This window comes from Lonchura striata, chromosome 11 (assembly GCF_050655825.1).
Source record: "Lonchura striata isolate lonStrDom1 chromosome 11, ASM5065582v1, whole genome shotgun sequence".
Classification (NCBI taxonomy): Eukaryota; Metazoa; Chordata; class Aves; order Passeriformes; family Estrildidae; genus Lonchura; species Lonchura striata.
The window spans coordinates 23,435,449-23,460,357 of NC_140713.1; the positions used below are offsets into that span (position 1 = coordinate 23,435,449).

At 47.3% G+C, this 24,909-nt stretch overlaps 1 protein-coding gene across 3 annotated transcripts in view; it reads right to left on the bottom strand.

The window, feature by feature from the left end:
* ZCCHC14 (zinc finger CCHC-type containing 14) overlaps positions 1–16,353 on the bottom strand; it is a 47,357-nt gene extending 31,004 nt beyond the window's left edge. For 2 of the 3 annotated variants that reach the window (XR_014958007.1, XM_085589944.1), the window contains exons 1-2: positions 15,455–16,353; positions 2,585–2,708 (exon numbers count right to left, since the gene is read on the bottom strand). Coding sequence is in view for 2 of the 3 variants with exons in the window: in XM_085589944.1 (XP_085446070.1) it covers positions 2,585–2,708; positions 15,455–16,018 (688 nt within the window). In the remaining variant the exon portion in view is untranslated. The remainder of the gene's footprint in view (positions 1–2,584; positions 2,709–15,454) is intronic. The other variant, XM_021537945.4, reaches the window with a different exon arrangement.
* Positions 16,354–24,909: the final 8,556 nt, after the last annotated feature.

Consider the following 24,909-nt stretch of genomic DNA (forward strand, 5'->3'; position numbering starts at 1 on the left):
GGCAAATTTTTAAACTTTATTTTATAAAAGAAAAGCCCAGTTAGAGCACAGATCCCCCAAATATTTATGTCAGCAGGCACAGAACTTCTCAGTGCCCCAACTTTCACTGGGAAGCAATGTCCACCTGGTTTATCCCATTTTATGTACACATGGACAAAGGGGTTTAGTCTGGAGAAACAGCAGCAAAATACTGAGGAATTCTGATAAAAAAACCAAGAGTTTGCTGGCCACCACTCTCAACAACTTGGGTATTGCAGCACAGATCCAGCACTTGGGCTAGTGGAAGGTGTCCCTGCCCATGGAATTAGCCAATCTAAGGTCTTTTCCAATCCAAATCATTCCATAATTTATGATTTAATGCCTGACAGTGCTCCCACAGCGAGCTGGGCTTCTGAGGTAAAAGCAAAGGTTGCACTCCTCAGGCTGACACTCCTGTTATAAATTCATTTCCTGAGGCAGTACAATTCTGGTGCAATTACTCCCAGGTATCTGACAAGTCTGTGCACGAAGCTGTACAAACATTCCAGGAGCACACACACTGCCACAGAGGATCCAGCAGAATGCTCCTCTCTTCCTGCTCCCTCTCATGTAGCAACTCCAGTATTTGATGCCAAAAGTGGCAGATTAAGGAAAACAAAGTCACTGAGAGCTTTCAGGTCCAAGCTACTACAACCCCAGTCACTGTTCAGCTGTGGAGAGTAAATTAAATTACTGACATGTCCCCAAATCAGGATTAAAACATTCCCTGGGTTAATCCAAACTGTCTCTAATCCAGCTAAGCACAACAAATACTGCACCTTCCTCATTTTTCTTTTCTTTCTCATGTTTCAGCTCCAGCCTTTTTAACAGAGATACTTCCAGCTCCAGGGCTTTGCCAGGAGAGGAATGATGACCTTGGGCAACTCATTACTTCTGGGGAGAAATCCTGTCCTGTCAAGCCGTCTGAAACCAGGCTCACTAAAAAATAACAACATCAAAATCAAGCATCCCATGCTTTTATGACAATTTTATGTGCTCCAAGTTAAAAAGTTGATGGGTCTTACTAAATGAAGAGCTGTGTTTGCTATGAAAATGAGGAATATAAGTCAGGAACAGTGGATTCAGGTGGCAAATAATGCTAAATTGCACTCCAAGCTGAAGAAACAGAACCCCAAGACATCAAGAATTCAACAGTGCTGGTGAAGCAGAAAGCAGAATATCAGTATTTGTTCCACACCCCCTTTCCCCAACCATCACTGAGGCAGCCTGTAAATTAAACTGAACACGAGGCAGGTATTCTATAAGAGAAAAACAGATCAGAGCAAAACCTAATTAATTTTCACAGCGTACCATGACTAATCTTAGCATATATGGTACTGGAATAGCAATCACTGAGTACAAATGAAAACAGTGTTGAACCCTGTCCTATTTTTAATCAGATGAAAGCCACAAACCCAGCCATGCTTCTGCTTAGTGCTGCGTTTTCTTCTACCCTGATGGTTTTTACAGCTGGAGAAATGGCAACTTGCAGCATTACTGTGCTGTAAAAAATGACTGCTCCTTCCACTTCTGGGATTACAGTGGAGTGTGTCACTGAAAAGGAGGGCTGGTGGAGGCAAGTCAACATTTCTTGGGACATTTAACCCTTTCTGTGGGAGCTGTATCAGATCCTCTGAGCAAAGATGTGCTCTGAAATTCTTGAATTTCTGTGATATCAAACTGTATTTGCAAAGTTCTGTATGAAGCCAGTGGAGGAGAAGAAAACAGAACAAATTCCAAATAAAAAAAATTAAGATGGTGCTTGGCAGTATTTTTAATGATATTTGAAGGCAACATATGAGGACAGATGTCTGCCCTGATTAATTCTGCCCTACAGGGCTCACAAAAGCTGTTCTGCTCAAAGAACAGCTCCCAGTTCAAAGACTTTCCTCATTACCAGTGATTTTTTTTTTAATACATTAAATAAAATCACTGTTAGTCACATTTTATCCTGGACATTTTCATATTTGCAATGAGAGCCTGGAGTGTGGAAATGGAGTAATTAACCCTGATTTGCTAAGCCCAGTTTTCAGACAGGTCATCGTGCAATATCGCATTAGAAAAACCAGATTTAATTTGTAAGAGAAAGGTGCAAGATCTCTGTCCTGTCTTCCACTTCTCTTCACTCAGTTTTCCACTTGGGAAAGCAAAAGAAAGGTGGAAGTGGCACTCAAAATTATTTAAATTTCTTTTCCCTTTGAGAAACACTCAACACCATATGCTTTATCCAAGAAATAACCTGCTGAGAGGTGGAATGTCCAAGAGATCCACTGTTGGAGAATATTTCTTGAGAGCAAAGCTGGTATTTCAAAAGGAGGTATCTCAAAAAACCTTCTTGCTTATTTAAAATAATGATGGAAATGGAAAAATCAGAATACTCCTGTCTCACTGGCCACTTCTCCCTGACACACTCACACTTCCTACAAACCCTTCTGTGGCTTCCTTTGCCCAACCAGGAGCAAAGCAGCAAATTTCCAGCCTCCAATCCCAAGGAAAATAAAGCTGAGCACCACCAAGGATGTGAGGTGGCTCCCCAGTGGCAGCAGGCAGGAGGAAAAGGACACACCTTTGGAGTGCTTCCCCGAAGGCCTCTTGGGTAGTGACTCCTCCATGGAATGTGTGGATGTGTGGAGCACATTTTCCAAACTGTTACTGACACTGTTGATGGGGGTCTCCGACCTTGGAGTGACCTGGAAGGAAAAGTACAAAAAAATCCATTAAAATAAACAACAACACACAAACATCACACCTTCTCTGGAGTGAAGGATCCCCTGGGAAGGCACTCAGGAGAAGTTGGCTTCTCTGAGAAGTGAGGGTGTTACTGCTGATATTCCCCAAGTAACAGTTCAGGGAAGTGCTTTCAGTCAGCAGCTATTCACAAACTGAGATTATCTTGGCTAATCTAAAAAGCTACTTACAGCGTAATTCTTTCTTAAACAATAGTCACACAGCGGTCAATTGGAGAGAGATTACAAGACCTTTAACCTCTGCACACCACAGATTTTAACTTTTCCACAAGAAAACTGGGGAAAAGGGCTTTTGGAAAATGTCACTTTTCTGTTATGATGCCGTGCTGGTTTCGGGTGGGGTAGAGTTAATTTTCTCCACAGTAGCTGCTGTGAGGCTGCTTTGGATTTGTGCTGGAAGCTGTGGATAACTCAGGGATGTTTTGGTCACTGCTGAGCAGGGCTGACACAACCAAGGCCTTTTTTGGGTCCCACCCCACCAGCACAGAGGCTGGGGGTGGGGGCACAAGGATTTGGGATGGGCACCAGGGTTTTGGGGATGGGGCATGGGCAGCCAGCTGAGCTCAGCTGGTCCAAGAGATATTCCAGGCCTCAGTAAGGAAAGCTGAGGGAAGAAGGAAGCAGGGGATGTTCAGTGACCCCAATACTCTTCCATGACCCATGAGGTTCCCTGGGATGGCCAAACCCTCTGCATCCATGGGGAACTGACTCTTTGCTTTGCTTGCATGTGTGGCTTTTGTTTTCCCTATTAAATTGTCTTTATCCTAAGCCAGGAGCTCTGTTTCACTCCTCCCACTGTCTCCCCATCCTGGTGCCAGGGGAGCAGAAGTGGCTCCATGGGGCTCCGTTACCTCTCCAGGGAGGTGACTCAAGGCATTCCCAAGTATTTCCACAACAGATTGCAATGAAAAATTCTCAGCAGCAACACCCTGATTTTCTTGTCTTTGCCATTTAATAACCTGTCATGATCATATTTCAATGGAAACTTCTACACTAACAATCCCCAAGCAGAAGGTTGAAGCATCAAAACAAAAAAGGGTTTAAGAACCTTGAAGAGGAAAAGATGCTTTAAAGAGGGAGTTCAGACCAACAAAAACACTCCCAGTAACTACTCAGAGTAGCTGTGTGACTTGAAATTCAATTGTTACATCTGGAATAGACCTGAGCTGCTGGTAGGGAGAGCTGCAATTAGAATTCCACATGGATTTTCAGCCTGGCACAAATCACAGGAGAAAATGTGCATCTTGCCACAACAAAATTGGTTCTCCTTCACTCAGGTAACTCAAAACCAGCAGCCACAGGTCCCTGAAAGGGAAAAGGCTCCCTCAGACCCTGCTAACTTGACACAGTGCCCTGAGCTGGGACAATTTCTGCAGAAAACAATACTTTGCGCCCCCTCCCATTCCATGTTGCCGTCAGTCAGCACACACAATGCAAGTCAGAAATAGCACAGCCCCACTCCATACAATTACCTATTGTAAGCTCCATTTTAAGACTGACATTTATAGATTTATACACACTTTCAGGCAGTAGAACGAGTGAAAGGCTCTGTATACTTGACATCCATAAAAAAGCTTCTATGTGTAAAGAAATCAATCCAGAATGGCAGATGAGTGTCAGGAAAGAAGAGGGTTACAGGTAGCTGCTTTCCTTTTCAGCACTTCTTGACAAAAAAAAGTTTATTTTATATATAGAAATGCAAAAGTGTTATATTTATCTAATTATATGCTGTTTCTTCCACACGGCTTTGCACCAATAACAAAACTTAACACCAAGCTTTCCATCAGACCAACCATTAAACTCCCAGCTTGGCAGGAGGGTGGGGAAGAGTTTAAATTTCCTTTGCCAAAGTCAGTCTTTAGCTGAGCTTATCTCACACAGCCTCTCTCCTGGAGCTCATTAAACTCTCCCTCCAGCCCAGGGCTGCTGGGAGGAAGTTCCAGAGGGCTGAGCACCATCCTCCTGGCAAAGGGACAGAGCAGAGGAGCAAGCTGGGAAAGCAGCTCCGGCAGGGCTGCGTTATCCCAGACAACCAGGTTGCAAATATTCCGAATAATCAGAAATATAAACACTCAGAATGATTGAAGCCGAGTCAGAGCAGCCACACAGCTCCAGAAAACCTCTGAACAAGCAGTTTGTTACAATTTATTGCCTCTTATCTTGTATTCCCTCCTCTCCACTCTCCTTACAACAAGCATCGCGTGCAGCTTATAATTTGCATTTTGTTTATACATAACCTCCATTTTTTTTCCATAAAGATTTAATTTTCTTAGACTTGCTAAGGATTAATTTAGCCCATATGTCTTGTCTGCCTGAGCTCATACTATCTGATCCCGTCGCACATCAAAGCAGTTCCAAATTGGCCTAGAAAAATCACAAAGCTCTGATTAGTTCCAAATGAAGCACTTTGTTAGGGAGCTGAATGGTGTTAGAACCACTGAATCCCACTGCTTAAAGCTTCCATTCCAAATTTTGAAATAATTTTTTCCACTGACTTAAACATCACGATACTGCAACGGTTTGGATTTGTTTAGGGAAAGTGAAATAATGAAAAGTGGTTTGCAAATCAAAGTTCCAAAATAGTAACAGCAATTTTTTTCATCCTTCTTTCTTTCTTTTTTTTTTTTTTTTTTTTTTAACTTGAGGCCAAGCCAAACAGAGGAACAATAACCCATCAGCTCAGAGCTGCAGGAGATATTGTCCTGGGAGGGTTGGGAGAAACACTGGGAAAAGCTTTACAGGAAGGACCTGTCCAAATTCAGCTGCAGAAATTCAACATCAAGTAAATTCAGGAAGGAGAGTTCTCCATAGCTGAACACTCCTGAAATCCCTGGTTTAGGCTCAGCACAAACAGCCACTCAGGAAAAACTGGATTTGGAATAAAGAATGAGGCATTCCAGGGAGATAAGGGCTCAGAGAAGCAGGGAGCAAATTGCTTTGGACCTTTTAGGAGCTGTAACATCTCTGAGAAAGCCAAGAGGCCATTAAGGAATAAACATCTGCAGCTCCAGAACTGTTCAAGGCTTGTTTTCTGAGGCACTAACAGGCCACAGTGAAGATGGATAAGTTGGCATCACAGGAACCAGGAATGTTCAGGCCATACATCATAACAAACCACAGGACTGACATTTTATAAATGCAGGAAAAAAACCCCATGAATCATTCAAGGTCTAAGAAAAAACAGACCTTTGAATAAAAGACTGGATTTTTCTACAGAAATTACTTGAGAACATCAGCAGAAACAGTCCATAAAGAGCAATCAAAACTAGCAGCTAGCCCAGAGTTAAATATTCTGCCTGCTTTATCCCCAGCACAGCATTTCCAGGAAGAAAGAAAACCCTGTTCAGGAATTCCTTCCACACCACAGGAGGCCTGAAGCCTCCTTCAATGCCTCTAAAACCTCCAAGTGGGTGCAGAAAAGATCCTTAAAATTATTTTTACTCCACTTCAATGGTTGCATCTTTGATTGGAGCAAGCTGGTCTAGAGGAAGGTGCTCCTCTCCTTGGAATGAGATGAGCTTTAAGGTGTCTCCCAACCTTGATGATCCTGGGATCCTTTGATCTGCTCCCTCCACAGCAAAGCATCTGGCTCACAGATGCACTTCTGATTTTCCAGATGCAAACCCTGCTGCCTCCTACATTTCAAGTTAAAGGCAAATTGAAAATAACAAAGAAAATTGATCACTGCTTAGTGACTGAGGCTCAGAGTGAATTCTTCTCTGCCTCTCTCCCCATTGTAATGATGACAGGACCAAAACTGGTATCAGCTACTGAGAAGTGGATGCTTCCCAACAAAGATTACTCAGAAGGATCACTAAATGCTGACCTGGAGTCCTCCACCCCCAGGAGTCACCAGGAAGAGAAACAATTGCTTTGACTCAGGGGTTGATGACAAACATGCCAAGGGAACAGAATTCCTTGCTAGAATTTTGCCATTATCACATTTTTCCCATTTCCACCTGTCATCATCCAAACCCAACCTTTTTTCCCACAGAAGGTTGGCCTTATGATCTCCAAGGCCTTTTCCAACCTAGTTAATTCTGTGATTTTCTTCTCAGCACCAGAGAGGTCCTAACAGATTTAGATCTTGGGACAGCAAAAGCAGCTCTAGCAGCTCTCCTAAGCTCTCAGTCCATTAAAAAGCACACAGGAAAATAAACCCAGGTGCTTCCCACAGGTGGTGCTGCTCTTTCAGCCACTGCTGCCTGAAGTGGCTCTGTCCCAGGCAGTGGGAGTCACTATGGAAAATGGGAAGTCTGGGAAGCTGGGGAACTGTTAGCTTTGCTAACACTGAATACAGCAAAGTCTTTCATAAAAATAACAGGACTGATAGGAGTCAAACTTAATGTGGTCAGAGTTTTACCAAAACAGCAATTATCTGTTCCTTTGAAAAATAAACAGGGCACAGAAAATACATGGTTTAATAGCAAAGTATTTGCTGACTTAGTTTGAAGTGCAGCCAAAAATACTAAAAAAAAAATCAACAGAACCACTACCCAAAGCACCATGGACAAATGGAACAATGATACAGGATCTGAAGAAACAAAATATGGATTTCTATACCTGGTTAGGTAAGAAATTTAGGTCATGTATTACACAGGAAAAGCAAACAATATATAGCAGTAATGACTGAGTTAAGTGAGTCCTGGAGCTCCAAGCCACACAAACACATTCTCCCATTGATCACACAGGAAAACTTTTCCATGTTCTCAACAATGGCCAATGATAAATTGAGAGTCCCACAGAGAAATGCTTCTGTCCATACTGGCTTTTGAATTCTCCTTTAAAAAAGGAGTTTTTAGCCAAAAACTGCTCTCCAGGAGTAGGTAACATGTATGAGTGAGCTCAGGAACTGGAACAGTGACTCCAGGGGGTAAAAACCACTCAACTCCTGTCCTGCCAGGTTCATATTACTGAGTATTAACAGCAGCTTATTTGAGGTTAACACCAAGGTCTTTAACGTGGTGCAATCCTGTTGGCAACAACGCTCCAGGAGAAGTTTGATGGCAAGGACACGGCCCCTGCAAGCTCAGGCTGATTCCCACCAAAGGCACAAACTCAGGTTTTTAAGTAATCTGAGTAAAAATGCATTGCTGACACTCAGCTGTCAGTCTGACACCACATGATTGTTCATCAGGCTAAATCCAAGCTGGAGACAAGAGCAAGTAATGCAGGGATGTGGAATTCCAAATGCACTGAGACAAGCCCAGGAGGGGCAGGACTGAGCCAACACCTTCCTCGTGGTAGTAACAAGGCACTCTTGTGAAACCACTGCCTCAGGCACCAGTCCTGCATTTACTCACATATCCAAAAACCTGACTGCCCTTCCACCAGAAGAAGAAAATTCCAACCTTCTCCTTTGAAAGATTCAGGCTCTTCCATGAGGATGTTTAAGAAGTGCTCACAAACACCCCCCCACTTTCCACATACCAGTAAAGTGCTCACCACTTCAATTTACACATATTTAGTTGCTTTGTTGGACTGGGATGTGGATGCAGCTGGAAGTGTTTGGTTTGTGTAAAAATTCAAGTGGTTCCAACAGTCCAAATAAGCTGTAAGAGCCAGGTGCCTCCATGTTTCAACAGCTATAAAATACACCTTTTTCCTAGAGGAGGAACACAAAGGGTGAAGAGGCAGTTCACAGGGAAAATGGATAATGGATAATTGATCAGATGGTTTTGTCCTGGGAGACTCTCTGGAATGAAATGAGGCATGTGGTACTTAAACACCACAGGACAATCACACACCTGCTCCAAGGCTCCTCATGAATTCAGGAGAACAGATGGACTAAAATAAATCCATAAATTTATAAACTAATTTCCACTAAAACCCCTTTGCTTAAAAAATGGTGAACACTGTTAATAATAGGAACATAAATCTACCATAGAGGTACTCAACTCATCAAATCTGAATTTTGCAAACTGATCATTCAAACCACCTCAAAATCAAAACAAATCCCTGCTTCTCAGCAGACCTTGGAACAGACACTGCTGCTCCACTCCCCAGCACTGATGTACAAACCTGAGCCTGTTTCTTCACCTGATGCCACCAAAAGCCAACCACCCCTCTCTTCTGCAATAGCCCACAAAGAAATTATCTGACAGGTCACAAATCCACAGAATTCTCATTCTCCCTCCTTCCCCTCCTCAATATTCACTCAAGTAATGGCTTGAGTGTAATAAAACTACTCAGAATCATGGAAGCACAGAGTCATTAAGGGTTGGAAAGAACCTCTGAGACACCAAGTCCAACCATGATCACCACTAAACCATTTCCCCCAGTGCCACATTCACACATTTTCTGAGCACTTCCTCAGGTGGTGATTCCACCGCTTCCCTGGGCAGCCCATTCCAATGCCTAAACACCCTTTCAATGTAGAAATTTTTCCTAATATCCAACCTAAACCTCCCCAGGAGCAGCTTGAGGCTGTTCCCTGTCCTCCTGTCCCTGTTCCTTGGAGCAGAGACCAATGCCTCTGGCTGTCCCCTCCTGTCAGGAGCTGTGCAGAGCCACAAGGTCCCTCCTGAGCCTCCTTTTCTCCAGGCTGATCCCTCTCAGCTCCCTCAGCCTCTCCTGGGGCTCCAAACCCTTCCCAGCTCCATTCCCTTCCCTGACACCCTCCAGCCTCTCTTCTGGATGTCCTCCTTTCTTCCACTTATGGTGACAAATGAAAGCAGCACTGGAGAAGAATTCATAATACACATGAAAAGTGTTCACTTTCACTATTTATCATCAGGACTTGGCAGGTCTGTAATTAAAATTAAGACCTTGCTCTTAAGTAACTGATCTGATTATTTCTGGATCACTTCAGCTATTCACAAAACCCCTTTAACTCTGTAACAGCCTGAACACCTGTTAAAAGGTTCATCCCTCCCAATGCTGATTATTGGATAATTATCCCAATGGAATCAATGGAAAAATTCTGGTTCAGCATGAGACAAGAATGAGGAATTTTGAAGTTTGCTCATTATAAACCCCATGCAAAGCAACACAGATCTGAACCACAGCAACATCCTTTTGCTTGAATTAATACCCATTTCAGACCTCAGGAAGAAACAGCTTCAATTCAACTGGCTCCAAGACTGGAGTCAAATTCGAGTTGAAGTATGACAATGGTTCTTGTTTCCACAGACAAATTAGATCCAGCATTTCCATAATAAAATTCTGTGGGCTTTGAGAATCTTATCTGTGTTCTTCTGACTATATTTGCTTTTCTTAGGGATAAAAGGCACTCCAGAGCTAATAAATGGAGAGTGGAGTATTTGAATATTAAAGATGACAGAAGAATCCCAGCTCTGCCCTGCCAGGAAGAGGCAGGGCTGTACCTACTGTCACTGAAGGTGACAGGAGCCCTGTTTTAGCAACTCAAACATTCACAAACCCACTAAACCAAATGGTTAAACACTTCCAAACAAAGCTGCTGTTCAGCACCTTTGAAGTCAGCCCCTGGAATGCCTGTGAGGTGTGGTTAACTTCTGCTGGCTCTGCCTCTCCGCTCCGGATCTGCTGCAGGATCTCCTCCAGCTCATGCACTGATTCCATTAAAACAGTTTGGATCTGGTACAGTCCAAAGCATCCAACACGAATCTTTATGCCACAAGAATGAAGCTCACTTCAGTGTTGCTTCATTGACACCTAACAGTTCAGAGATAATTAGTAGAAAAAAGAGTAAATTTAAAAAGTGAAGTGGAATGCACTCTCAAAACAAAAACTTCATTCAGCCTGTGCAAAAATAAATGGGAAAACAGTTCATGGAAAAAACATCATCATTATTAGCTCAACACATTTTTTTGGCTGCTCTGTTCCTGATGTTTGGGTGCACAGTGCATCTCCCAAGCAAACTCTTTAGGTTCCTAAATTCAAATGCATCATGCAACATACCATTAGGCAAAGTGAATTTGGTGCTAATTGATATTGTTACTGCCCAAGACCATTGTCTTGCAAGGATTCCTAAAGCTCATTTCTGAAAATATTGCAGGTTTGAGACTGAACCATTTTATCACATTTCAAATAAAACCATGAGTCAGAAAAGAGCCAGAAGGGGAAGCCTCACATTTTTAAAGTGGAATATCAAGACGTGTGTACAATCCATGTTGCCTGGAGTACCCAAAAATTCTCAAAGGACATGCAAAAGACATGCAGGGCTTGGCAGTGTCACCAGCTGGAAGCTACAAGACCTGTCCCTACAGCTCCTGAGGTTGGATTCATGTGGTTTGGAAAGTGAGATCATTCTGAGATAGCAACTCTTGATACCAGTGAGTAAACACTCTAATCCCAGCCAGCAACTACTCTCAACATGGTCATCTGCTGAATCTATGAAACACCCTCAAAGAGGCTAAAAATTAAGTTTGTCAAGATTTATTCTATCCCTACAAGGCTCAAAAAAACCCGCCATAAAGGCAGCTGACATAGATCACTTAACTGCACTGCTGTCTCTGTGAGGGCTTGACGACTCAGTTTCAACCCAGCAAGTGATGGTTTTTTATAACTCATCACTCCATTGGTGAAATAAAAATATCAGAATATTTCTCAATGGAGTTATGTCCATTCATGCTCCTGAAGCAAACAGTGCAGACAGGTGAAAGTGTTTGAAATGGATCCCTCAGAGCAACTCCATAGCTCCCAATATACAGCCTTGAGTTCTTTGGAAGTTTTAGAGGAGCCTATGGAATTAGCATGAGTGAAAAATAGCACCTTATGCTATAAACTTGAAATAGCCATTGGTGCAGTATTTGGAAGGTGACTGGGCAAGAACCCTCCTTCCCATTCACAAGATACCAGCCCGAAACAACCACATAACTATGGGGTCACTGCCCCTTATTTCACTTCAGCTGCAAACAAACTGCACTCAGGGTGATTATTTCTGACCCTGGCTCTGCAGCTGAACCCACAACCAGATCAGAATCATCATCACAGAATCATGGGATGGTTTGGGTGGAAGGGACCTTAAAGCTCATCTCATTCCAGCCCCTGCCATGGTTGCTCCAAGCTCTGCCCAACCCAGCCTTGGACACTTCCAGGGACCCAGGGGCAGCCACAGCTTCTCTGGGCAGCCTGTGCCAGGGCCTGCCCACCCTCAGAGCCAAGAATTCCTCCTTAATATCTGATCTGAACCTACAGCTCATCACCCTGACTGCACTCTGCTCTTGTCAGAGCAGAGCAGGTACTGAGGACCCAAAGCATTCTCTTATTTCCCTGATTTTACAGCACGATCTCAATGAGGAGATCAAACAACTCCAGGGAACAGTGACAGATTCATGAATAACCTCCCTAGCTCTGAAGTTCTGTCCTTAGAGTTACTGACAGTAGAGTTCTTGAGAGGGAAAGTCTATGCAGAAATTCATATTAAGATGCCCAGCATCCATGTAGATCACAGAAGCCAAGTTCAGATTTGTGTTTTCATCTGCCATCCACCCCAGCAGAGAATCACAGAATCACTGAGCTTGGAAAAGACCTCCAAGGTGATCAACTCCAACCTGTGCCCCATCCCCACCCTGTCCCCATCCCCGAGCTCTGAGTGCCACCTCAGGGATTCCTGGGACACCTCCAGGGATGGGCACTCCAACCCTCCCTGGGCAGTGCCAACCCCTGAGCCCCTTTCCATGGGGAAATTCCTGCTGCTGCCCACCCTGAGCCTGCCCTGAGGCCGTTCCCTCTGCTCCTGTCCCTGTTCCTGGAGCAGAGCCCAACCCCCCGGCTGTCCCCTCCTGGCAGGAGCTGAGCAGGGCCAGGAGGGGTTGCTGGGATGTCCTGAACAGCACCAGGAGCTGGACTCTGTCATCTCTGTGGGTCCCTTCCAGCTCGGGATATTCTGTGATTCCATCCTCACAGACTCCAAGGTAATGTAGAGGGCAGCATTTTCCCTCCTGTTCATAAAATGTTCATTTTATACCATCAGGTAGAAACCATCAATCTCATAATTACTGACCTACTTAAAGCTAGCCACAGCCACCTTTTCCTGCTAAGTTAAGGTTCAGGTAAGACAAGAAGCATCTGAAAAAGCACAAAAAATAGATGGGCAGCTGTTTTAAGCCTCTTCATAGTCAGCAACTGCAGGCAGTAAAAGGAAACAGCAAAAAGCAGTTTGCATCACTGACCACCTTCAGCTGTGTTCACCTAGCCCAAAGCAACTTGAGGAATCATGAAATATTTACAGTAAATTTGTATCAGCTGTTCAGTCTCTTCACTGCTGAACACAATTTGATTTTGAGATATTTCACTATTAAATGTGAAAGAAAAGATGGAAAAAGGATTGCAAGGTCAAATCCTCTGCAAAAAGTTATAGCTAATATCAGGTTGGGGCATATTTTAATAGGGCTGGCTAAGCAGAAGCAGCACATTCCAATTTGTTTCTGCAAGGAGAACAAAGAGCACTGCTCATTACTGTTGCATCTCCCTGACTAAACAAGGTAACCAGAAATCAGAAATTGTAACAGTAGGGCAGGTACAGTTACACAAGAGTTACACCCTATTCCCACTCTCCTAGGGGGAAGCTGAGGATAACAGCCAGTTCACAACCAGCTCCCTGTTTGCAACCCATCTCACATCCACGGCATCCCAGCTTCCCGAAGTTTTTCAGGACCACAAATGGTGAGCATTACTCCAGTTCCTTGAGGAAGAGCTCAGAGAGGAGCAGAATTCCCCATTTAACACCCAGCTTCCAGCACCAGCTCAGCATGGCTAACCCTGGAATAAAGCAACAGGAGCCAGGGGAAAGTGCTGGCACCAGGGAGGGAATTCTCCTCCAATTCCAAGCAGGAAGAGCAGCAGCCCAGGGCACTCACTTTCTCTCCACATCCACATTGTTGTTTTCTAGGTGATGCTACAGCACAAGGATTGTCACAACATCACTTGGCAACACCTCAAGGACTCGGTGTTGGAATTTATTTGTGCATATTTAAACAGGGCTGAATGGAGAAAGAGATTGTTTTTTCCACTTGCTTCATCCAACTCCTGGTTTAAGCCAACTGTTTACTCTAAAAGTAACAGAATTACCCAGTTAGGAACAACAAAAAAATAATCTTAAGGAAATCTGCATCACTTCAAACAAAATGCACATTCAGAGACTGTGAAGGCAAAGTCACCTTTGTGTTCCCTCTCCCTACTCTGTACTTAGCAACCAAGATTCTTCAGCACAGAATCTATAAAAATGTGATTTTCAAAGAGACAACCCTTCAGTGAGCTGAGAAGAAAAGAAAAACCAAACGATCCTGGCTGCCTTATTCCTGGCAGGAAAAATGGCAGGATGGATTCTCCGTCCATCTTAGATTGACATAAATAGTGCTGGAGTTTTTCAGCTCCATAAATCCTGCAGCTCAGAAAGAAGACTCTCAAAAACCTTCCTGCCTGCCTGATTTTATCTTTTTTTCTTTTACTTATCTTATTTTGGGGGAAACTTGGATATGATTTAGTGTTTCCTTTCCAACTCAGGGTCGCTGCAGCATTTGAATAAGAGAAGCTGCAAGTAGTTAAGTACCTGAAAAGAAGCGTTTTTCTGGTATGAATTACACCTTTCTACATCCTGTGTGAAATGTTCTTTCTAGCTACATTTTATCCACATGGAGGTTTCAACTGAATGAAGAAGTTCTCCCATGCCTTGCTCTTTCCCCCTTACTACGGGAGACTAGGAACAAGATAGCACGGGAAGAATAAGGAAAAAAAATAGGAAGCTGAACACGTCTCAATTCTACAAAGCAATGGTGTTTAAAGAAACATGAAATTGGAAGGGAATTTGTATTCAGGGGAAAACTGAGCACAGATTTCTGTTTCAGTCTGGAATTCAACACTCAGTGAAATCTCTACTGAGCCCTGAAAAACAGCTTTATTGAGGATATTACTTTAATACAGCGGTTTTCACAGCTTTAGGTATTCCCCACCTTTCCCAAGAGCAGGGTAACACATCATCCACTGATCCTCAAAGGCTGCAGCCTGTTAGCTTCTCACAAGCATCCTCTAAGCTGGTGCTTAAATTGAACTTTCAAGCGGGTTAAAATCAGACAGAAAGACACTTTGACTCCCAAATTTGTAGCGGGCTGAGAGCAATTAAGCAGTCACATATCTAATGACTTGCAGCACATCTTAAAACGTTCCTGTCTGGCCTAACTGCTGGCAACTGAATGAAAGAAGAGCAAGTTAATGACGGTGAACCCCGACACCAGGATCAATACCCGAGGGGATGCAGAGTGACAGAAAACGACAACATTTCTTTCAGCTTAACACCAGCAACTCTAAATGTTTGCCAGCACATCCGTCTAAACAAAACCCAGTCTCACCAAGATGCTTTGGACACTGGACAGCTACTCCTCCTTTCCAACTTTTTCCAGGGGGAACTTGCAAACAGATGCTTTTATCTAGAGATACTTTTATTCCCCTTCCTAAATCACCGGTTTTCCACACAGCTGGCAGGGCTGTTCCTCCAGCAGATGCTCTGAGAAGCAATCAGGGGAGGCTTATATTGCTGCTGTTGATCTGCTCGTGAACCCCTTCTCATTTAAATGTCACAAGCTCGTAAAAACTCCATCCATCCATCCATCCATCCTCTCCCCGTGCCCTCAGCTGACCATCCCCACCATCAACCCACCGCCTTGCCTCTGTAGCTGCCATTTACCACTGTGCTAAAGCACGCTTTAAAATGAGAGCCGAACACACAGCCCGGTGCCATCGCGGCGCGCAAAAAGCAGCATGCCCACCTTATGGCAGCCAGGATAGGTTGCCATGGTGTTGAGGGCAGAGGTGCTGGGATTCTTGCTGGTGCTGGCCATGAGACTCTGGATCTGGGTGAGCTCCTGCCTCAGCACCTGCTTCTGGTGGAAGCTGAAGGCCGGGTGGTTGGATGCCATGGTGAAGAGCAACAGGAACTCATCCCCCGTGCGGCCCTCGTTGAGCTGCAGCCCGTAGTTGTTGATGACCGAGTCGATGTGGGTGAGGGTGCGGAACAGGACCCCGGCGGCCTCCCGGTGGGCAGAGCCCAGCAGGGCGAGGGACACCAGGAGTTTGCTGCGCACCACCTCGTCCGTCAGGTTGGTGAGGCTGCCCAGGTCGGCGGGGTTGTTCGCCTTGATCTCGGAGTCGCGCAGGGAGTGATAATCCTTGCGGGCCAGGTCCTCCAGGCAGGCGCCCAGGAAGCGCAGCTCCAGCGGGATGCACAGGTCCAGGAGGCCGCAGAGGAACTCCACGCGCTGCGGGGAGGGCAGCTCGGAGAACCAGCGGTACACGCCGTCCCGCTGCAGCCGCGGGCACCGCTTCTCCACCATGGTTCCCCGCGCCGAGCACGCCCCGGCCGGGGCTCGCACACCCGGCCTGGGGCAACCCCGGGCGGGCAGGGCCGGGCCGAGCCCCGCTGAGGGCGGCGCAGGCCCGAGCGCTGAGGCGCGGCCTGGCCGCGGGGTCCCCGCCCGCCGGCGGCCCCGAGGAGGCCGCTGCGCTCCCGTTCCTCCCTCACGGGGCGGCTCCTCCGTCCCTCCGGCGGGCGCCCGGTGCCTCCATCCCCCGGCCCCGCCGCCGCGACCGCGGGAAATAATCCCTCCCGGGCGGAGGGGCACGGAGCGGCGCGCACAGCCCGCCGGCCGCTGCGCGCAGGCGGAGGGATCCCGCGGTGAGGAGGCTCGGCCGCGAGCGGAGCGGGAGGAACAGGGAGCGCCGGGCGCCTTCGCTCCCGGCCTGACCCCGCGCCGGGACACGCCCCCCGCGACGCTGATTGGCCGAGCCGCCATCCCGCCCACGGCGATTGGCTGCGGACGCGTCTCCCCGCCCCCTTTCCGCGCTCTCCGGAGAGGCGTCTCGGGGGGCTTGTCAATCCTCCCAGTTTAGCCCCGCCCCTGGCGTTGATTGGTCGAGGAGTCATTAAATAGGAGAGGGGTGCGAAGAGGCGCCTTTTGTGTGTGTGGCGGCCCGCGGGTGCGGCCGCGCCGTCCCCGCGGCTCTGAGGGGCGCTGACCCCGCTGAGGGCACAGCTGTGCCTCGCCCCGCTCCCGCTGACCCCGCGGAGCTGACGGGCTTGGCCTTGGGGCTCCTGTCCTCCCCGCAGGCTGGGGAGGAGCCTCGGGGTGCATCCTGACATCCCAAATCGCGTGTGAGCACCTTCGCTCCCCTTGTCCTTCACGGCCGGTGCTTTTTGAGTCTGCCCCCCGCCTCCGAGTGCCGCCCGTGCTCTTTGCCGCTTACAGTGTGGGCGGTTTTCGCTGCCTTTTCGGTCCAAACGCCTCATTCCAGGCACGAGGAGGCTGTGGAGTAGAAGAGGGAATGGCTGCCACGCTCTCCTTCCTCCGGCGTTGTTTTTAGGATGACAAAGAGCCTCGGGGATGCAGCCCGAGCTGCTGCTGGCTGGTGATGCCAAAACCCCGATAAAGCTTTTGGCAGCCTTGCCTGAGCCGCCACCAGCCCAACCCGCAGCCAGTTTGGCACCTGATTCCCGATTCTCTTTAAATACAGCGTGGAAACAAAAGAGGCACCAAAAACCTCTCAAAATTATCATTTCCCCCCCCCCCCCATCCCCGCATTCCCGCTCTCCATTCTAAATTGTGATTCTGGCTGACAGCGACGTAGCAATGCACATTTTCTAGCAGGGCCGTGGGCTGCAGGTTTGCACGGACGGCATCGGCCAGCCAAGGGGCGGACACGATTTCTGTTTTTCGTGGTGTTTTTCCATGGAACTCGGCTGCTTGGCTGTGGTAGCCCAGTAGCCAGACTGCGCATCAGCTGGATAAATGACACGGGTGAAGATCTTTAACTGGGACAAGCCAGGAATAACATTTTTAAATGCAGCCCCAGGCAGGCGGCGAATGAATCCAGGCTTGGTTTTTATGTGATGGTAATCTTGGAAGATGGACCATGCGTTTTATTTTCACAAGTGCCACGTTGCTGCGCCGCAGATAAACAAAAGACCCAACATTGATGCTTTTAAAGGCAAAATTGCATTTTCTCTCGAGTTGATCTTTATGGGATGTGCAGATGCCCAAATGTGGGCTCTCACATGAGTTGTGCGACCACTTGTGCTGGTATCACAGAAGAGAAAACGTCTGGCTCCTCTGGGTGATGGTTTATTGGAAATCTCATTATACACCTTGCTAAGACGAACTGCTGCTCCACAAACATTCCAAACGCTGGTAGTTTATCCTGTTTTATTTCCCTGTGGAATATCGCGAGCCATCGACCGCGTTTATTGGAGTCCCAGTGAAATGCGGGAGCCAGCGGGCGGAGAGCACTGACTGAGGCTGCATAATGTCATATATTGTAAAGAGACACAACCCTGCTTCTGTTGCAGGCTCCTGCTGTGAGAGGGTCCTTGACAGCCCCACAGCCTCTCTGTGTCCTTTCCTTGCAGAGATCCGTCATGGAGTGCGAGCCATATGTGCTTCCTTTTCCTGCCGTGCCCGGCATTGTCTGTGGGAGGAAGGGATGTGTGGAAAACAGAGGAAATGCTCTGTCCCTTAGGAAAGCTCTGCCTTGAGTTCTAGCCCGGGCCAGGCCGTTGGCATAGGCATGATGAGTTCTTTGGTGGCCTTTCTGCTTATACTGATGTTTTTATCCCTCCTGAAAGCACATCCTTTATCCACTAATCCAGTCTGAAAGCACCACGCTGTGCTCAAAGTCAAGGTTTCTGTAGCAAGGTGAAAAAGGCTGGAACTTTCTGCTTGAGAACCAGGTCTAAGACTGACTCTAAATAAATGTTTCAATGAGAATTTTGTTGCAAAAGAGTGATTCTATGGTTTACAGACAGAAATTTTTTGTCTTTGATGCCAGATAGAATAAATCCTAACCTGAAGTGTAATAGATGAACTGGGAGCCTTTTCTCTGATTAGAAGTGGCTTTGGGTGAAGCCTGAGGAAACCAAAAGGGGCGTGACACAATTCTGTCACCAAGAATTCCTGGCTATCCAGGGGCAGAGCCAGGAACTGCTTTCAGGCAGATAAATCAACTGAGTAAGAACTGTGTTAGTGCTTGTCCAGGCAGTGGGTTGGGAGTGAAGGTGGTTCTGGGGTGCCTGTGCTGCCCTGCTCCTCCTGCGAGCACAGGACACCAAACTGGCTCCTCATTTCATCCCCAGATCATCCCATTTCCTGCCTGTTCTCCCTGAAAATACTCTTTGTGCATGCTTAGCACGACTGGAGAAGATTCCTTGCTGGAGTAATCAGTAAGCAATAATTAATTTTCCTCTTTTTGTATTTTCAGAGCATGCAGAGGCTGTTGTTGACTGTTGCTGGCTGGACCATCTCTGAGTCTGTGGAGGACTGAGAGAGGGTCCAGCCCTTCAACACCTCAGTTTTACTGTTGTAAGAGTCTGAATTCTCCTGTTTGGATTTCCTCAATCCTGTTAAACTTGGAGCTTGACTTAATTACTTCTTTCCCTACAAGCAGCACCTCAGAGCCATTGTAGCCAAATCCTTTATCGCAGGATTGATTTCTCATATCCTAATTATCACAGATAATTCCTTCCTGTGAGTTTGACTCCATGCAACACACAATGGCCAAAAGCCTATGAAAATTAACTGAAATAACTCAGTGTGAGGTGGGTGACCGAGTCCAGTGTGAAAGGAGATTATTCACTTCTGTGTCCATCCACAGAGACAACGGGAATGAGAATCTCTACCATGGATAAGGAGGAGATTTATTTGGGAGGCTGCTGGATAAAAGACCAGTTGAGTTGCCCAGATCCATCAAGTGCCCAGTGCTCCCAGCCCACAGAACTCCTCCACAGGGACCTTTATCAGAGCCTTTTCCCATCACATTTAGGAGACTTTAGGAGGCTGTTCAACACTTGCAAAATCTTCTGCCCATTTAATGACAGGTTTGACATTTTCAACCTCCTAAATGTGGCTTAAATCTTAGCACTTCTGCCAGAAATCCAGCCTGGAAATCCCAAACCTTTTACCAAAATGACTCTCAAAGCCAGAGAGGAACCCACTGCCGCGTGGGGTATGAGTCAGCTGTGATGGGCAGCCTTCCCTCGGGTGGCTCCCCTGCCAAAACAGCTTTCCCTCTTTTGGGGACTGAATTGCGTTCCGGTCTGAAAGCCCACTCTGTACAAGGATGAATATAAAATTTGACAGAGCAACTGGATTTTCAAAGCGGGATCTCTGTGCCTTTCACCCCGGAGCTGCCGGCTCCTTTGGAGACGCGCCTTTCTCCATCGCGCCTCTCCCAAATTTCCCCATGCTGATCATCCCCTGCCTCTCCCCTCATCCCATCCTGGCTGCCTTGTTCCAAACCTCTCTCCTCATCGCGTTTTTGCCCTGGCTGAAGCGCAGCTCCGCCAGCCCACCCCGGAACGCTCTGCTCCTGCGGCTCCAGCCCGTCCTTTCCTGCCGGGATGCGGTGAGTGGCAGGAGCAGGAGCCTTGCGTGTCTGCGCTCCGAGCCGCGGCAAGGGAAGATAAATATTGCCCTTGCATGTTCTCTCAACTACTCCTGAGCACACGGCTTATTTCCTGTCGGCTTTCACGCAGATGCTGGAATTGGAGCTCTCGGGCTTGAAAAAACAAACAAACCCCAAGCTTTGAAGCGCGGAGAAAAATATCATGTGGGATTTGGGAAGAAGGGAGGGAAAAAATACCACCAAACCAAAACAGCGGCCAGCTGTCGGGTCTGCAGCATCCCTCGGAGTCTGATTTTCAAGGATTTGGCTGGGGCGGGGTGGGGAAGGTGTCCTTGCTGTGCCAGCAGCAGGAGCGGGATGGATTGAAGGCTGCCGGGGATGAGCCTGTGCCTGCGAGTGTCGCTGCCCTCTGCCGATGGACTCCGGCACGCACACAAGTAAATACGGATTTTCCAGGCTTTTTTCCCAGCTGGAGGCATAAGAGAGAGGCTCGCCTATCCCTCAGTGAAGATCTCCCCTCAGTCACGCTCTGCTTCATCTGTCACCTTTCCCAACTCAAAGCGTGAGCAGCCCTGAGCATCCCCTGCCCCGTGTGTCCCCTGTGTCCCTTCCAGCAGTGCTGGCACGTCCCTCCTTGGCCCCAAAAGCCAGGATGCCCTTCTGGCTTTGTGTGGTTCCCTGTGGGACTTCCTACAGAGAGAAAATCCACAGAGCCTGGCTGCCAAAACCTCTGCCCAGCTGCCTTCCCTTGCTCCTTGTGTCTGCCTCAGGGGCTGCTGCAAAAGAAGCGCTCCTGGGTTTCCCTGTCTTTCCCTGCCTGTGCCTGGAAGGACAGGGATGCCTCAGCCCTGCCCCTTCACAAGCCAGAGATTTCCTTTGCATTCCCCTTTGGAATATTCCCTTGTTTAAATCTTACCCCACCAAAGTCACATTTTGGGTGACTTTACCAAATTAGGGATGTGCACAGCCCGGCATGGAGTTGTCCTCTGTGATCCACAGGCTGATTCCAGCCCTCATCCATTACACAATGTTAATTTGGTCTTTGCTAAAGCCAAAACACTTCAGAGCTGGAAAGGAAAAACTGGAAGTATTTATTTGATTATTCCTTGGGGTGTTTTCACATCCTATCCCTTCTCTCACTGTGTTGGTCAGTATTCCAATAACCAGCTAGATCCTTTTCATATGCTGGAGGAGAAAGGATGAGGAAGGAAAGGAAAGTGCCCAAGTATGTGCTGAATGTGGGTGTGAACTTCAGTGTTTCTTTAAAACATTTGAAATTCTTGCTGTAGTTGGATATAGAAAATCAACTTGGGTAAAAATTAAACAATGGTTTGGGTTGGAAAGGACCTTAAAATCCATTCCACCCCTGCCATGGCCAGGGACACCTTTCAATAAACCAGGGTGCTCCAACCTGGCCTTGGGCACTGCCAGGGATCCAGGGGCAGCCACAGCTGCTCTGGGCACCTGTGCCAGGGCCTGCCCACCCTGCCAGGGAACAATTCCTTCCCAAAATCCCATCTGTCCCTGTCCAAATCCCACCTGGAGCCCCTTTAGGCCCTGGAAGGGGCTCTGAGTTCTCCCTGGATCCTTCTCTCCAGACTGAGGAGCCCCAGCTCTCCCAGGCCACTTTTAGAGAGCTGATATCACCTGTCCCACCTGCAGGGCCCACACTTGAACCCTTCTGTGCAAATTCCCAATATTTACATGTTGGGATGCACGCTGGAATCACACACTGGGGATGATTTCCTGAAGAAACCCACAAATAGCTCCTGAATGATGACCAAAATGAGAAAATTGGGATTGGTTCACAGGCAAGTCATGAATAGAAAAAGAGATGAAATTAGCTGAATGAACTGTTCATTATGCATTATTCAGCCAGCTGTACTAATTAGTGCCTTAAGGACTGTTTCTGTTCCCACTGCAGCCAACTCTAAAACTTCTTTTGATTTCAGTGGGAGCAGGACAGAGCCCTCAGAGAATGGGCCTGGCGCCTGCTCCCTCTGCAATGCCTCGTGTTTTCTTTTCCTTTTACTATTTCTCACTGATTCCAATTTTTGTGCCTTCTATTAAAAAGGCTTCTGAGCTGTCCTGTGTGGTGATCAGTTAATGACAGGGACAGAAATGTTCCCTCGGTCCCACGGCATGTCCTGTGCCTGATGTGTTCTCTGAAGGGAAAGGTTTTTTATGTCTCCTCTCGCTTTGCTTTTATCCAGAGGAAGAGAGAAGCTTGAAAACCTTTTAGAAAACACAATCCATCCAGAAATGTCACCGGGGCAGGAGGTGCTGAATTAAATGTTTGCACTCTGAGCCTAGAAATTACAGTTGGACATTTGATTTTTTTTTTTTTTCTGTATATGGATAATGTTTGTGCTGGTTCTTTCCCACCAAAAAATCCTACAGCTCTGAGTGTGGAAATGTTAGGGAAAAAACACCAAACTGCTGCCTGAGTCACATCAACAGCAGATCTCCACCAGATCACTTGCTGGGGGCCAGAATAAGGTGGTTTGTAGCTCACTTTTCTCCCCATGGACAAACCAGCACCTTCAGGAGAAGCAAGCCCTGATTTTGGTGTGGCTCATGGGAGGCTCTGACATTGTTCTGCTCCCTGCTTTATCCTGGGCTGCAAAACCAATTCCTTTGGTGAGGCACCACGGCAGATCCCCATCCACAGGGATTTTCCAGCTGGTGCTGGGGCCGGAGAGGACCCTGGTGGGTGCTCAGATCCCAGTTTGGATTGAAGGGATCACATCTCAATGAACTATTCCCCTCTTGCTGCAGAGTCCTCTGTCCCCCTGCCCAAGGCAGAGGTTTCTCCACTCAGGACTGTGTAGGGAATGTCTGGCCAGAGAGCAGCTTCCCTTTTCCATGTTTTGCTGGATTTTGCCTGTCCATCTTGTACCAGCCACCTTTTTCCTCCCAGTTTTTTGGTGTCCCCTGGGCAGGAGCAGCAGCAGTGCATCCCCACAGTGCTGCTGGTGGGTTCCTGCCCCAGCCTGCCCCGAGCTGGAGCTGCTGTGGGATTCCTTCCCAGCAATTCACTAAAATTCCCTCCTGGAGAGAGAGCAGAGGATGCACCAGCAGCTCAGCCTGGAGGAATCTCCACAACCCCACTCTTTGGGCTCCTCTCCACAGACTGCCTAAAATGGGTATAAAGGAGCCTCGGCGTGGAATTTATTTTCTTCCTCAGACCATCCTTAAAATAACAAACACCAGCAAACTGGTGACATGCAGTGCATCTGTTTGAATAACATGGACCTTCTGTTTGTAAGAGAGGAAACTCCAAATAACTCTTTGATTTGTGTTTCCTTTCTTCTCCTTCCTCATCTCCTCCTCCTCACTACCGTATACAAATCTGTTCTGCCAGCTCCAAGCCACCGGTCCCCCCTCCCCTGATGAGCTGGTTCTTGTGCCATGTGATGCTTATTTAATTTCCTCTTTTGCTTCCAACACGGCCAATATTTATCTTCCCTCATGGGATTGTGCCTTTGTTTACACGCTGATGTCAAGGGGGAAGGCCAGCACTTCTCTGGGGCCAGCAGACCGAATTCCTGCCCTCTGACTGCATCCCAAGGAATAGCAGCTTCCCTCCCGGATCACAGGAGCGATTAGGAGTAAAAGATGTGGTTAAAGTTAGCACATGGAGACATCCTTTTCCCAAAGAGGGATGGAGTGGCTGCTGTGGCGGGCAGGGGTCAGGCTGTGCTAAAACCCAGCTCAGGGTTGCCTTCTGATTGCTTCCCCACAACGAGCAGGGCTGGGAAAACAACACCTAATTGCCATTTTTTCCTTCTGTTTTTGAGACAGCGCAGCGTTTCGACACAGGTAAAAGGGAGATTGAAAAGCACCGCTCCCAAAAATCCCACTGAAATCAATCTGCCTCTCAGAAAAGGCAGGATCTTACCAGGAGCAGCTTTCCTTTGTTCAAAGCTGCTCTCTAAACTGACTTAGGAACCATCTTTTCCTCATTAAATTTGTTTCCTTTCAGTGCTGAGCCTTTGCCTTCATTACCACATGCAATTTTTTTTTTTTTTAAAGCCCTCATAGCTAATATCACAACTATAGATCTTGGGGTTATTTATAGCCCTAAACTCCGCAGAGAGCTGTGTGTCTTGTTGCTGTGGAAACTGGGATTCTAAAAGTAAAAGGGTTTTGAAGGGATTTGAGAAGGGACCTGCTGAATTTCGGAACTGGCTTTCACTCCCAAAGGTCTGTGTTCAACCATGCCTTGAATTTACAGGTAAAATTCACCTGAAGGGCTCGGGTAACCCTCAGGGGATATTGGGGAATACTGGTCCACTGTTTTTTATGGCCTGGCACATCACAGCCTGGTTTTTGCCCTCTGTTGTGAGACAAAAGATGCACAGGTAGCCACGGGAGTGTCAAACTCGCCGGGTCACCGATGGCACATTTGCCAGGCTCTGGGCTGTTTGCTTTCTTTTTTAGCTTTTGTTGGCTTGTGGCAGCCTTTTCCCAAGGGAAATGCCACCTGATGTGCTGGAACCTCCTGCATGCTGCAGCCAATCATTGAATCATGGAATGGTTTGGGTGGGAAAAGACTTTGAAATTCATCCCATTCCAACCCCTACCATGGCCAGGGACACCTTCCACTAGCCCAGGCTGCTCCAACCTGGCCTTGGGCACTGCCAGGGATCCAGGGGCAGCCACAGCTACTCTGGGCACCTGTGCCAGGACCTCAGCACCATCACAGGGAAGAATTCCTTCCAATATCCCATCTAACCCTGCTCTCTCTCATTTTGAAGCCATTCCCTGAGCTCAGAGGGAGGACTCCGAGCTCCTCTCCACAGCTTTGAGACTGGCACGGAGCATTGTT